We start from the raw sequence: 16,037 nt of genomic DNA, 5'->3' as shown, positions 1-16,037 counted from the left end.
AATACATTTCATGTATTATACCATCCATCTTGCTCTGACTTCTGATGTTAACATTACCATGTACAAGGTCTCTTTCTAAATTATCTTGTTCCATTTATCTTTTTCTTTTAATTACTGTGGCTTTGCAACATTTTATTATTTGGTAGAATGAGTCTGTCCTCTGCTCTTCTATCTTGGCTAGTCATGGACTTTTATTCTTTCTCATGGATTTTATAGTTTTTCCCACCTCCCAAAATATTCTACTGGGATTTTAAAGGAAAATTATATTGAATTTTTGATTCAACTTGGAAGAACTGCAATCTTTACACTGTTAAATTTTCAAACCTATGAACATGGTTCTCTTCTATTTACATATCCTTTATGAAAAATTTCAAATATTCCCCATTTCTAACATTTTTGGTTAGGTTACTTCCTTTATACTTTATCATTTTTGTGGTCATTATAAACAGTATCTTATTTTCTATTACATTTAATAGGTGTTTATTGCTGGCAACTAAAACCACAATTTTAATAAATTAATCATACCTGGCAACCTTACTGAATTATTAGTTCTATTAATTTTTCTATTAACTCCCTGTGGCTTTATTGTATAAAAATCACTTCATTTTCCGTAACAGTTTAATTCCCTCTCTTCAAATTTTTACACCTATCTCTTTTCTTTTCTGAGACAGGGTCTCACTGTTGCCCAGACTGGAGTGTAGTGGCACGATCATGGCTCATTTAGAGCCTCAACTTCCTGGACTTAAGCAATCCTTCTGCCTCACCCTCCCGAATAGTTGGGACTACTATCTGCCACCACAGCTGGCTACTTTTAAAAAAATTATTTTCTAGAGACATGGTCTCACTATATTGCCCAGGCTGGTCTCAAACTCCTAGACTCAAGCAATCCCCCTGCCTCGGCCTTCCAAGGTGCGGGATTATGGGGATAAGCCACAAGGCCCAGTTCCATTTTCTTACTGTACTGTCTGGAACCACATATGTATGGGACCTTATTTATGGTGGAAGTATAATCAGATGTCTGGGGGAAAAGATTGATTACTTAATAATTAATTTACTGGTGTTGGAAACACTGGCTTATTACATACAGGATGGGAATCAGTATCCTTGTGTTAGTCACAGCTTTAAAGGGAACCCATGATGTTTACTATAGATAGCCTTTAAAAGCTTTTATCATAAGTGGATGCTTAACTTCACCAATGTTTTTTTCTGGTATTAACTTTGTAAGGGATAAAAACAAGTGTCAGACTGTGAAGACATCTGTGATATGTTACTAATAAAAGTATAACACCGCGACAGGAAATTTAATAGAGAAGTAGGAAAAGGATATGAATAAGCAATTCACAGAAGGGAAAATATTATTTATAGTTATAAGAGAGGATTCCAAATTTTATTAGTAATGAGAATAGAGCAAAAGAATGATATGAGATACTACCATTTTACATCCATCAAGTGGCAAAAGTTAAAAATATCACATGGTATCAAATATTGGTAGTGTTGTGAGGGAAGCAGGGAAAATAATGGTAGAAGTATAAACTTTCTTCTCTATGAATATCCAGTGTATCCAAATATTTCTGGGAATAAGCCCCCAAAGAAACTCTCATATGGGTTCACACAGAGGCATTTACAAAGGTGTTCCTCCTATCATTGCATGTCAGATCAAAAACCTTGAAAACATCTGAAAAGTCCACCGATAGGAGATACATAAAATACATTTATGTGATAGCTATCAAATGGCCATTAAAAGGAATGAACTAGTTATGAGAAAGAACATAGAGATCATATAGAGTAGCTATAACATGACATAAGTCTAAGAGGGTGCCTCAATAAGTCAAAATGCAACTTAAGCCTACATCAATAGATGTATACTGTTTAGCTTAAGGAAAGGCTGATTTGATGATAGCATTTAGTGAGTTCTCTGTATAATGAGCGCATTTGAGACACACTACTGAGAAGAAATACAATGTAATGTGTTAAGTGCTATAGCATAGGTATCAATAAGAATTAAAGAAAAAAATAAAACCGGAATATCCACCTTAGCCACCGCTGGTTAAAAACGCTTCCTAGGATAAAGTCACATTTAAGTTAAGTTTGAAGGATAAATAAGAACCAGATTGAGGGTAAGAGCTGGGTAAGAAGGGGGAATTCTAGGTAGAAGAGATAGCATTGGTAAAGGTAGAGGGACAAGAAAGATCACCAAGTATAAGGTGAGCAGCAACTATAGTCTGTACAAAGGGTCCATGCTGAGAAGTGGTAAGAGATGAGAATGGAGAGGTCAAAGTGACTAGATGACAAATGTATGCATATATGTCACCCTGAGAAATCTCAATTTTATCCTGTGGGCAAAGGGGAGTTGCTGAAAGTTTTTAGGCAGGGAAGCAACATATTCAGATTTGTATTTTAGGGGAAAAAAAAGTCACTCAGCCAGCAGACATAAGGTGAACCGAAACAACAAAGACTAAAAGGGAGACTACAAGACATTATTGATACAACTTAGATGAAAAATGACAAATACTTGAACTAAGAAGGAGAGGAAAAATGTGTTTTAAGAGTGACTACCAGGTTTTTCAAATAAGTAAACAGATGGTTGGGACAATGGCTAAAACAGGAAACACAGGAAGGTAATTTGCAAACTTTAAAGCCTTGCTTCAAGTGTGGTCCAGTACCAGTAGCACTGGCATTGCTTAGAAGCTGTTAGAAACGAGGAATTTCAGGCGCTGTACCAGTCCTATTAATTCAGTACCTGCATTTAACAAAATCCCCAAGTAGTTCATATGCACTCTAAAATACAAGAAGAACTGCTCTAAAGTCTCAAACAATTATATGAGGCATTCACTAAACACTTGAAAGTTGTTGGGAAAAAACGGGATTATACTTAACTTAGGGAAGCTGCAAAGAATAAACCAAGGACTACTGGGCAAAACCTAACAGATTCAACAAACGAAACAATTTTCTCAGAACCAAAGCTGTTCAGTAGACAGTTGGCTGCATTATGACATCTGTTACTAGCAAATGTAGGGTGATCACTTGTTGGTAAAACGGTTTAGGTATTCAAAAAGAAAACATTTAGGTGTTGCTGCAAACAAATGAACACACAAACAAAGTTGACATTAATGAATTTAAAAATGGTACCTATACAAGGCTTGTTTCTTAGTCCCTGAGCCTTCTGAGATTTTGGAGGGACAGGGAATTGAGGGATACTTCTATTGCATACAGGTGCTGCCAAAGGCATATGAAGAACCTAGAAGAGAAAAAGTCATTAATTACACTAAGCTTGAAAAGCATCACCACACCATTTTCAGTTCATAAATCTTACCTGCCGAGGAGGAGTGGAAAAGTTATTTCCATTCTGTCCAACCACAGATACTGGGATCATCCCTACCATTCCCTGGAGTACAGGCTGGACTGGAGAGGCAATTATTATGGCAGATCCTACAAAAACAGTTACTGTTAAAATAAGATTTCCTCTCAAATACTTTGGCACAAAACAAACAAATGTTTGGCACAAATTAATTACTGCTTTGAGATAAATTCTATCAACAATCCCTCTTCCTTACAATCCACTCTCCAAAAACAAAACAAAACAAAACAAAAAACAAAACTGAAACAGTTTTAGGAAAAACAGCAAGGCTAACAAATTAAGAAAAAGTCAATCCAAATATTAAGGTGGTCTTATGTTATTCAGTCAGTGAACCACGTTGATCAAGCATAAGACTCTACAGCCAAGACACATTACAATCATATCTGGATTCCTCTAGAAATACTGAAACTAGTTAGAAAATGAGTGGTGAATGTTTCAAGTCTGAACCTTAGGCCAGAAAATTAGAACCCCAACTGAATATTTAGAGCCAGGACTATGCTCATAACCCCAACCTATTACATATCTCAATGGTATTGATCAAAAGTAAGGTAAGCACGTAACTGGACAAAACTATGGAGGGAAAATTACAATGTCTATATGGTCCTTAGAAGTCAACAACATAGTTTGTGGCTACCGTAATTTAGTCCCGTCCCATAAACAAACTTTTGCCTAATACATTACTGCCAGGTTGATCCCCTCATTTTCATGCAACCCACTATGGTCTATCTATGCTTGTACTGCTTCTCTTTATACCTTATAGATTTTGTAAGTTACAAAAACCTCCTTGCTTTAACTCCAAATCCTACCTTCATTCTTTAAGCTTTAGCTCAAGCCCCACATTCTCCACTAATTCCAACCTCTCCTTTATGTAATTTGTAACGGCACTTAAAACAGACCCATTAGGTTTAATACTAATTGTTGATATTTAATGAAATTTTATTGTATGTCTATAATGTAACAAAAAGGGAAAGGAGAGAAGCTTGGGAACCAACACATAAGGAAATGTAAATAAATGTGCCATAAGCGCTATCCCTGAAGAATATACAACAAAAAATTATCAATATGACAGGCATATCAATCACTAACTACATATAACACAGCAGGCAATAAATGCCACAAGAGCCCCTATGAATAAAGGATTTTTTTTTTTTTGAGACAGAGTCTTACTCTGTTGCCCAGGCTGAAGCGCAGTGGCTCGGTCTTGGCTCACTGCAACCTCTGCCTCCCAGTTTCAAGCGATTCTTCTGTCTCAGCCTCCCAAGTAGCTGGGATTACAGGTGCCCACCACCATGCCCAGCTAATTTTTATATTTTTAGTAGATATGGGGTTTCACCTTGTTGGCCAGGCTGGTCTCAAACTCCTGACCTCAGGTGATCTGCCCACCTCGGCCTCCCAAAGTGCTGGGATTACGGGCATGAGCCACTGCGCCCAGCCATAAACAAAGGATTTTAAAGACAGAGATCAATTCTAGAAGGTGAAAGGCAGTGAAAAATTAGGATTTTATAAAAGAAGAAATTCAAGTTTTTTTTTGAGACAGAGTCTCACTCTTGTTGCCCAGGCTGAAGTACAATGGCATGATCTTGGCTCACTGAAACCTGTTTCCTGGGTTCACCTAGGTTCAAGAGATTCTCCTGCCTCAGCCTCCGAGTAGCTGGGATTAGAGGCGCCTGCCACCATGCCTGGCTCATTTTTTAGTATTTTTAGTAGAAATGGGGTTTTACCATGTTGGTGAGGCTGGTCTCAAACTCCTGACCTCAGGTGATCGCCCCACCTCGGCCTCCCAAAGTGCTGGGATTACAGGCGTGAGCCACCACACCAGGCCGAAATTCAAGTTTTTCTGGAAAGTTTCTCCAAATAGATAAGTTCCCTGAAGACCATGACTATAAGAGCTATTTTTAACAATTCCCCCACACCACTGGGTTTTATACAGCTATGTGATGAATTAGTCTGTCTTTTCTGTTTCTTGTAACTTATTAGCACATAGATTGAGAAGTATTTGTGAACAGAAAAAAGAAAAAAACCCACTAAAACCCACAGCTTACTAGATTAAGAAAAAAAAAAAAGTTTGAATTAGCTAGCATAAAGAAGCAGCATAATCACAAATTTCAGAATCTTTTCTCATACCATCTACCCATGAGTTATTACTTCCTAGTCAATAACAACACATACAAAAGAAATTAGATCCCAACCCAGAGAAACAAATTTCAACTATGTTATTAAAGTTACCTTGTGAAAAGTTTGGTGACACAGCTTGGTTGACAGCAAATACACTGTTTGACCTTGGTGGTGTCTGTAACTGAGGTGGCAGAGGTTGGGCAGTCATAGGTGCAGAATTTCCAGGCAACACCACTACATTAGACTGACTCACAGATGTTCCTAAGGCTGTTGGATCAGTCACACAGGTAGCTATCAGAATGTTATTTGAATTGCCAAAAGTTGTGCTTGTGGCTGGCATCAACTGTATATATCCTCCATCCTTGGAAACACACGGTGTAACATTAGCTGAAAAAGCAATGCCATCTTCATTCTGAGTGCTGTTTACTGCAGAGTCTTCAGATTTGAATGCTAAAAGACTCTGTTCCATTGAGGCTGAATCCCCTACTTCAGCATATACAACAGCACCTACAGTTTCTTCTGAAGACAGGCATTTAACTAATTCTGCATTTTTAGCAGGTGATTTAGTAGGAGAAGACAAGATTATAGTTGGCAGGTTTTCTCCATTAATACTAGAAACAGCACTGGTAAGTTCAGTATCTGAGGAAACAAATGGATCATCACTAATGATAACTTTGAGCGAGACGATATTTGATGCATCTATCTCTGCTGAGTTGTTGCTAGAAGGTTTATCATCAGTATTTTGGGACTCAGGGTGAGAATCTCCCACTGAAGAACACACAGATTCTGGAGGAAGAGAGTGACTGTTTTCTATAGGAGTGCCTTCTGGAGGCATCACTGCAACTTTCTCACAGTTATCATTTCCACCTAAAGACAGAAAAATAGTATTCTCTTCTTTTACAGAAGATGAAGGCTCTTGTGAATTCTCAGACTTGGATGGCTGAGCTTCATTTTCTGTATGATTTAACTCAGCAGATGTTGAATCATTAGATGGTTGTTTAGCAGAAGAGAGCGAATCTCGAAGATGAATTTCTACTTGTTGTTCAGATACATTTAAATGTGAACTTTCAACAGACACAGGTAGTATTTCACTTTGAAGACAAGAATTATCTTGGCAGTTTGACAACTGTGACATAACTGGTTCTAACACATTAATTTCTATTTTACTCTTGTGAATTTCACTAGAATCTGGTGACTTGGAACCATGAAAAGTAGTTTTAAGTTTTATTGTATCGTTAGAATTTTCACAAAATTGACTTTTTTTAGATGGCTTTCCAGTTAATGAAGTATCTTGGGATAAAAGTTGAGAACTTTTCCCAGAGAGAATTAAGTTTTCATTGTTAGCTTCACAACCAAGTGAAACAAACGAAGTTATTGGTATATCAGGCTGATCAGGCTGTAATTGAGATTCACTCGGAACATTTGAAGACAAAGAGTTCTTTTCAATCTCTATAGCCATTTCAGTTTCAGTGGTCATCTGATTGGTGTATAATTCAGCACAATGTGGATTACATGCAGCATTAGAATTCCCTCTTTGGTTAAAGTCATTCAAATTAGGCACGGACTCAAAGGTAATGTCAATGTCACATTTCTGTTCAGTGGGTACAGCTGTTTTAAAGGCCTTTTTCTGTACGCTGGCGCTTATTTGGGAAAAATTTTCCTGGTCTTCCTGTCTAAGCACATCATGGTTGTTGCTATTCTTCAAAGCATTTAATGGGTCGTCATTCTGATAGGATGTACAGAATGGGGGCTGACCAGACTGACCATCTGCAAAATATCAGGCAGGTAGACAGATAAGGTAAATATGTTCAGCTTCTATGGTAGTCATCTTTGCCATAAAACTTACTTTGCCAAGGAAATAACTTATCTTTGCATACCAGTAAGTGGAAGTCTATATGCTGTGCTTCCCATTAACTGAGTATCAAAAAATTTACAGGTACTCACTAGTGACTGATGACTTTTTTACACAAGTGTCAATTTGTTTTCTAAGCTTCTTGGAAGACAGATGACACAAAGAAGGAAAAAGTAAAGAGGTTTAAAAAAATCTAGTATTTCAATAGGTAAAAAACATACTGGCTCCAAACATGAAATTTTGAGACACTTAACTTTTCAACTTCTAACATTTCTTCTGACCTTAATTTATCTACTGCCTCGGCCTCCCAAAGTGTTGGGATCACAGGCATGAGCCACCACACCTGACTTATCTGACATATTCTTAAAGGTGAGATGGGGTCAAGTATATTTTGCATGATTGACACTCGATCTCATTGTGTACTCTTTAACATTAAACACATATTTACTGAAGACCAACCATGCTTTGTTACTGGGATACAAAGATGAATGATCCAATCTCTAATCTCGGAGAGGTTAGTCAAGGAACCAACTATAGAACAGAAAGTCATATAACAAAGCATGGTAAAAACTGTAACAGCATAGCAACAAAACGCACCACGAGAAAGCATTATAAAGGAGGCACTGTATGAGAAGATCTTAAAAAATAAAGAGAGTATGACATGAGTAAGAGGAAAGAGTATTTCCTTTTTTTCTTTTGAGACAGAGTCTCGCTCTGTCGCCCAGGCCGGAGTGCAGTGGTACCATTCTCAGCTCACTGCAGCCTCTGCCTCTCGGGTTCATGTGATTCTCCTGCCTCAGCCTCTTGAGTAGCTGGGATCACAGGCGCACGCCACTACACCTGGCTAATTTTTATATTTTTAGTAGAGACGGGGTTTTACCATGTTGGCTAGGCTGGTCCTGAACTCCTGACCTCAAGTAATCTGTCCTTCTTGGCCTCCCAAAGTGCTGGGATTAGGGGCATGAGCCACCATGCCCGGCCTGGAAAAAGTGTTTCAGAAAACAATACAGCATTCACAATTTAGGACAGAAAACATTAACTTGAATCAGTATGAAAAATATTTTTTAAAAAACCAGAAAATTTATGTCAACTAGCATATACAGCAGTCTCCCATTATCTGCAGTTTTGCTTCGTGTGGTTTCAGTTACCTACAGTCAACCACAGTCTAAAAATAGGTGAGTATAGTACAATAAGATATTGAGGAAGACTACATTCACATAACTTTTATTACAATATACTGTTATAACTGTTTCATTTTATTAGTTATTGTTAATTTCTTGCTGTGCCTAATTTTAAATTAAACTTTACCATAGGTATGCCTGAATCGGAAAAAACAGTAAATACTGATAAGTTTTGGTACCACCCAATTCAGGCACCCGCTGTGGGGCTTGGAATATATCCCCCACAGATAAGGGGGGACTACTCTAATTCTGTTAAATGTGACACCTGCTGTTGAGTACAGAGCACATCGGAATCCTTATTGTGGGGAAAACAGTGGAAATTGTATACAGGCCACATAAATTCAGGATAAATAGTTCCTCAGTGAAGTAGGAAGACTTTCTCAGAAAACAGAATTTCAAGTTTCACTTTGTACAGGGTAGAACACAACCTTCTAGACATAATATATACTGCAAAAACAAAACCCACTATAATTCAGCCTAAGAAGAAATGGAGAATTGGACTTGATTGTTGGCAGAGGAATTAAAGGAGACACGTAGTCTGAGATTCTTGAAGGACAGGATGTGAATGAACATTGGAAGCCATCAGATTTTCTAGTGGTGGGAGCAATGATAACATTTAAAAACAGGTGAGCAGAAAAGATGTGCCTTAATAAAAATAAATGTTACAGACTTTTGAGCAACTGAACAACATTAATACTAAATTGCACATGTCAAGAATAGACTGAATTATAAAGGAATGAGGTTAAGTGTGGTGGCTCACACCTGTAATGCTACCTCTGCTTCCAAAGTGTTGGGAGGATCGTTTGAGGCTGCATGCAGTGAGCTATGATTGTGCCACTGCACTCCAGCCTAGATGACAAGAAGGAGACCTTGTCTCAAGAAACAAAAACACACCAACAAAAAAAGCTTACAGTAAAAGAATGAATACCCTAAATTTTCTTTTTAATCAAACTACCAAAGATTTATAATTGTTTTTAACGGAGAGAAAAATACAAAAATGATTTGTAACAATCTGAACAATTTCTACTTCCAAATTAGTATTTTCTGCCTTTGAATTTTGAGACGAATATTAAGATTTGGATTGATGATATTAACAAAACCAAATTCTTACCAGATTCTTCTGTTTCAAAAGAACCTTTAACTGCTAGATTAGTTTCATCTGCTAAGACTATACTGGGATTGGATTCCATAGGTTGACTGGAAATACTCTGTGATATATTTTTATTATTCTTTGTTTTACCTGTTAAAAAGGGAATAGGGAAATAATTAAATGACCAAAACAAAAAATAAACATCAATGAATACAGCTTGTGGGGATTAAGTAAATGTTAAACTTTGATTTAGGGTTTTATTAAAAAATGTTGCTTTTAATATAATTTACAAGTACAAAGATTTTTACACCAAATAGGTGTTTCTTAAACTTTAAACCAGTAATTTGAATTTTCTAACGAGTTCTCAGATAATGCTGAGATTGTTGGTTTGGGGGAGTATACTTTGAGAACTACTGCACTAAATCATAAGATTGAGGACAATGGCCAGTTTTTTGTATTCCCTTTGTACCATTCAATTGTGTTCAGTACATCTGTAGAGCGGTCGACATCAACACATTCCCTGTTGGCTGGCAAAAATGCCACAAAAATAAAAAACAAAACTACTCTCCACTTTAATAGCTGAAGTTTCTCAGGTAAAAACAAACAAAACAACAAAACTCCTTTAACATATCCATATATCTGATGAAATGAAAACAAGAACTTTTTTAGATACTCTGGAGAATGCTGATTCACTACAGTTAAGTTACCAAAGAAACTGGAGAAGCCTTTTTTGTCTTGAAATAGTCTCCTTACCATAGTCAAAGAGATCAAAGAGTGCCTGAAATGCTGGGTCTGATTCTGTCTGTTCCAATATGTCCTGTATAGCTTCTTCAGACATGTGAATTTCACTCTGCAAGAAAGGAGTAGGGTGAAGGCATGATTCTAACTGAATTTATATATATTTACATACTATATGTATATATGAGACAAGGTCTCACTCTTTTGCCCAGGCTGGAGAGTAGTGGTACAGTGATATAGTCACTGTAGCTCACTATAACCTGAAATTCCTGGGCTCAACTGATGCTCCTGCCTCAGCCTCTTGAGTAGCTGGGACTACAGGTGCACCATTATGCCCAGCTTATTTTATTTTATTTTATTTTATTTTTGGTAGAGATGGGGTTGCTAAATTGCCCAGGCTAGTCCTGAACTCTTGGGCTCAAGTGATCTTCTTGCCTCAGCCTCCCAGAGTACTGGGATTATAGACATGGGCCACTGTGCCCAGTTTGAATAATATGATTTAATACCAGCAAAATAATTAGCAGACACTTGACTATTTTTGACTTTTTATGTAGTAGCATTCCTCCACTCCAAGACAATTTCCAATGATATGCTCATTTAAAACAAATTAAAACAAAACTAGACAGAAGGTGAGGGTTTCCTAATCCTACTTCTTAGAGGTAAGAACTTTGGTGAATATATTCCTAAACATTAAAATGAAATAAAATGAATGTATGTATATAAATGGAAATAATATTATACTATAAAGATTTTTTTTTTTTGAGACACGGTGTCACTTTGTCACCCAAGCTGGAGGGGAATGCAGTGGCGCACAGTTCACTGCCGCCTTGACCTCCCAGGCCCAGGTGATCCTCTCACCTCAGCCTTCTGAGTAGCTGAAACTACACATGTGCCACCACACCCAGCTAGTTTTTGTATTTTTGGTACAGATGGGGTTTCGCCATGTTGCCCAGGCTGGTCTTGAACTCCTGGGCTCAAGCGATCCGCTCACCTCAGCCTCCCAAACTGCTGGGACTATAGCCATGAGTTACTGTGCCTGGCCCACACTATAAAGTTCTATAATCTACTTTCTTTACATTACTCTATTGTAGACTGCTTTATAGGTCCTTCAATATATATCTATTTTATCCCTTTTATCTGTCTGCTATGGGTTCTTCATGTAAAATGCTTTCCTTGAATGTTGCCAATTCTTATCTATTCAGCTTTAAAACTAACATGCCAAAACCTACCTCAAAAGCCCTGTACCAATGGCAGGGGTGAGCTTGTCAACTACAAGCTAAGCTATGGAATAATGTTGTAGAACCATTTGTATTTTTAGTTCTTTTCTTTTGAGTTAGTCAGATTTCTTGCTGTGAGGGCTCATGACTGACAACAGTGTTTCTGGGGGAGCATGAGAAATAGGGAGTAGATACAGGGTTTAACTCCTTCCTTAATTTTGCACCTTATTATCCTGTTTGTAGCCTCAGCTTTAAGAGTCACTTTCAGACGTCCTGGTGCTACTTCTTGAGCCTTTTGGCATTTCTGTGTTACAAAATTCCCTATACTGTCTTAAAAACTGTTATTTAAATCTTATTTCTTTTTTTTTTTTAGCTTTGAGATGGAGTCTCACTCTGTCGCCTAAGCTGGAGTGCAGTGGCGCGATCTCGTCTCACTGCAACTCCGCCTCCTGGGTTCAAGCAATTCTCTGGCCTCAGCCTTCTGAGTAGCTGGGATTACAGGTGCGTGCCACCACATCTAGCTAATTTTTGGTAGAGGTGGGGTTTCACCATGTTGGCCAGGCTGGTCTCGAACTCCTGAACTCAGGTGATCCACCTGCCTCAGCCTCCCAAACTGCTGGGATTACAGGTGTGAGCCACCGCACCCAGCTAAATCTTAATTCTTAACTTTCTACAAATACTGTATTATGAACAACCAAGAACAGTAGGTTGTGCCTTTACTTTCTTACAATCCTTCACAGTATTTAACCAAGTACCCTGATTATGGTAAGCATCTGATGTATTTGTAGAGAAACAATAAGCAAAAAGTTAGAGGATACAAAAACTTAGAACAGAGCATACATATTTGTTTTTTGGTTTTGAGACAGCGTCTTGCTCTGTTGCCCAGGCTGGAGTGTAGTGGTGAAATCACAACTCACTGCAGCCTCAAGCACCCAGGCTCAAGTGATCTTCCCATTTCAGCCTCCCAAGTAGTTGGGACAACAGGTGCATGCAACAACACCTGGCTAATTTAAAAAAAATTTTTTTGTATAGATGAGGTCTCATTATGTTGTCCAGGCTGGTCTTGAACCTCTGGGCTCAAGCATCCTCCTGCCTTGGCCTCTCAAAGTGCTGGGATTAAAGCTATAAGCCACTGTGCCTGGCCCATATTTATTAAATGGTAAGATAAGAGAGGTTTTTAAAAGAAGTACTGGTAGAACTGACAGAGAGAAAAACAATTCAAGGGCTCAATGGCTTTCTCAGAATTCAACTGAAAGAAAACTTGCTCTAATACACTCACATGGGCAGGCCAATAAAAATATTTCCATTGTCCAATGGTCCAAGTAAAAAGATGTCCTAAAATCACAATTGCAGCTGCTCTTCAAAAAGGATATTTGGGTCAGGTGAGGTAGCTCACACCTGTAATCCCAGCACTTTGGGAGGCTGAGGAAGGCAGATCACCTGAGGCCAGGAGTTCAAGACCATCCTGGTCAACATGGTGAAACCTAGTCTCTACTAAAAATACAAAGATTAGCCAAGCATGGAGGCACATGCCTATAATCCCAGCTACTTGGGAGGCTGAGGCAGGAGAATCATTTGAACTCGGGAGGCGGAGGTTGTAGTGAGCAGAGATTGTGCCACTGCACTCCAGCCTGGGCGACCCAGCGATACTCCATCTCAAAAAACAAAATCAAACAAAACCCAAAAATTATCTGAGCATGGTGGCATGTGCCTGTAGTCCCAGCTACTGAGAAGGCTGAGGTGGGAGTTATCACTTGAGCTCAGGGAGATCAAGGCTACTGTGAGCCATGATTGAGCCACTGCACTCAAGCCTGGGCAACAGAGTGAGACCTCTGTCCAAAAAAAAAAAAAAAAAAAGAAAAAAGAAAAAAGTATATTAAAGGATAGTTGCACATCGACAAGTCTTAAAACATAGACTGTTATATTTCTGCCTTACTAGCTCACTCTCCTTTGTATTTACTACCAATGAATAGCAACAGTGACCATTGTCCCCATCTTTCTTCTCTTAGTATTAAGCCTCACAGGCAAACTGTCATTTGGTTAGCAATCTTTCTTTTTAAAAAGGTCTTGTTCATTTTATTGGCTGGGCATGGTGGCTCACGCCTGTAATCCCAGCACTTTGGAAGGCCGAGGTGGGTAGATCGCGAGGTCAGGAGATGGAGACCATCCTGGCTAACACAGTGAAACCTTGTCTCTACTAAAAATACAAAAAATTGGCCAGGCGTGGTGGTGGGTGCCTGTAGCCCAGCTACTCAGGAGGCTGAGGCAGGAGAATGGTGTGAACCCAGGAGGCAGAGCTTGCAGTGAGCTGACGCTGTGCCACTGCACTCCAGCCTGGGAAACAGAGACTCCGTCTCAAAAAAAAAAAAAAAGTTTTGTTCATTTTATTTAGTTAACTATTACTTGGATTCATTAGATATCTTTTTTTCTTATTTTTTTGAGACAAAGTCTCACTCTGTCACCCAGGCTGGAGAGCAGTGGTGTGATCTCCGCTCACTGCAACCTCCACCTCCCGGATTCAAGGATTCTCCTGCTTCAGCCACCTGAGCTGCTGGGATAACAAGCACATGTCATGATGCCCATCTAATTTTTGTATTTTTGGTAGAGATGAGATTTCGCCAATGTTGGCCAGGCTGGTCTCGAATTCCTGGCCTTAAGTGATCTGCCCTCCTTGGCCTCCCAAAGTGCTGGGATAACAGGCATTGAGCTACCGTGCCTGGCCCCATTACATATCTTTAATATATCATTTCATTGTTTCTCTAAAGTATTATACAGTTTGCAGCAGTGCAGAAGAAATGTAATTTATATAAACACTGTATTACTGTTTATTACACACAAATACACCCACTAACAAATTTTTAAGTATTAAATACTTAGGAATCCATGACTGTGGATGCAATATAGATTCTATTTTAAGTCATCATCCGATGTGTTTTTCAGGAACAGATTACATTCAATGAATGAAGAAAAGTTTGATCTTACTATTGTAAATCATTTTATCTAATTAGATGGCAATTCATAACATCTTATGTTGGCAATGGTTTTGAAATGAAACCAAAATACCATCAATCTTAACTATAAGTAACACACACGCACACATGCGCACCCCAACCACCCATACCGGAAGTCCTAAGAATTCATCAATTGAAGTCTCTGGCTCCGTAGGGTTGTTATCTGTTTGCTTAGGTACTTGGGCAATATTATTATCACTGTTAACAAAGAAAGAAAAATCTTTATTATAGTTATGCAATTAGGCAAAAACAATTAGGCATTTTAAACATATATAGCTTACCTAGTTAAAAATTTATTTATGTTTTCTGCTAGCTTTTCTTGAAGAGATTTGTTGCTTAGTATTTTTTCTCGTGCATTTTCAATAACCATTTGCTGGAAAAGAAAGCCACTGTTAGCAAAAGGACAATAAAGAGTATTCTGCTATTTAATATTTATTAGAAAATAACAAACCGGTAAGAGCTGGATAGTTTTAATAAACCTAAATGGAAACTCAGAAGTTGTGGCGGCTCCCTCCATATTAATACCTGAATACAACACTGTAATTTGCAAATGTTTTCACAGATCTTTCAACAACTCTTTCTTATACACTTCCACACTCATCATCAAACCCCAGTAAATGCCCTATTTTTACAGTGTTGCTCTGTAGCCCAGGCTGGAGTGCAGTGGCACAATCTCAGTTCACTGCAACCTCCACCTCCCAGTTCAAGCAATTCTTGTGCCTCAGCCTCCTGAATAGTAGCTGGGATTATGGGTGTGCACCATCACATCTAGCTAATTTTTATATTTTTAGTAGAGATAGTTGGCCAGGCTGGTCTTGAATTCCTGGCCTCAAGAGATCCGCTCCTCTTGGCCTCTCAATACCTCCTATTACAGGTATAAGCCACTACTCACTAGACAGATTTTTTTTTTTTTTTGAGACAGGGTCTCACTCTGTCACCCAGGCTTGAGTGTTGTGGAATGATCATGGCTCGCTGCAGGCTCGATCTCCCAGGCTCAAGCAATCCTCCCATCTCAGCCTCCTAAGTAGCAAGGACTACAGACATGTGCTACCACGCCTGGACAATTTTTGTATTTTTTGTAGAGACGGGGTTTTACCATGTTGCCCAGGTTGGTCTTGAACTCCTGAGCTCAAGCAATCTGCCCGCCTCAGCTTCCCAAAGTGCTGGGATTACAGGCATTTGCCACAGCATCTGGCCGGTATTTTATTAAATGATCCAACAACAACAAAGTATTTATAGATATCTATAAACTTACCCCTGTTTCTTTATTTGATACATATATACATACATTTGTGTATATATCTGTATTTTTTAACTCAGGAATATTTTAAGCTGCAAAGTTTGGCAGAGTCACTTACTTTTTCTACTGCAAATGCGTTTGGATCTTGGAAATTCCGTATTGTTGAATGAGGGCCAGACAAAGTGGTACTTTTTCTCTGAGATTCACTGAAACACATTTTAAAAACTTTTCTTTT

The 16,037-nt window shown here is 38.5% G+C and overlaps 1 protein-coding gene across 4 annotated transcripts in view; it reads right to left on the bottom strand.

Annotated features, from left to right (window-relative positions):
• LOC101020059 (protein NPAT) overlaps positions 1–16,037 on the bottom strand; it is a 61,777-nt gene that overhangs the window by 9,396 nt on the left and 36,344 nt on the right. For 2 of the 4 annotated variants that reach the window (XM_031652992.1, XM_031652993.1), the window contains exons 8-15: positions 15,921–16,008; positions 14,844–14,935; positions 14,673–14,760; positions 10,350–10,446; positions 9,618–9,746; positions 5,585–7,240; positions 3,314–3,429; positions 3,130–3,238 (exon numbers count right to left, since the gene is read on the bottom strand). In XM_031652992.1, coding sequence (XP_031508852.1) covers positions 3,130–3,238; positions 3,314–3,429; positions 5,585–7,240; positions 9,618–9,746; positions 10,350–10,446; positions 14,673–14,760; positions 14,844–14,935; positions 15,921–16,008 — 2,375 coding nt within the window. The remainder of the gene's footprint in view (positions 1–3,129; positions 3,239–3,313; positions 3,430–5,584; positions 7,241–9,617; positions 9,747–10,349; positions 10,447–14,672; positions 14,761–14,843; positions 14,936–15,920; positions 16,009–16,037) is intronic. The other 2 variants (XM_031652994.1, XM_021926502.2) reach the window with 2 other exon arrangements.

Source organism: Papio anubis, chromosome 12, assembly GCF_008728515.1.
Source record: "Papio anubis isolate 15944 chromosome 12, Panubis1.0, whole genome shotgun sequence".
Lineage (NCBI taxonomy): Eukaryota > Metazoa > Chordata > Mammalia > Primates > Cercopithecidae > Papio > Papio anubis.
Note: the sequence above shows the minus strand (reverse complement) of the source record. Positions and strands in the feature narration are given on the sequence as shown.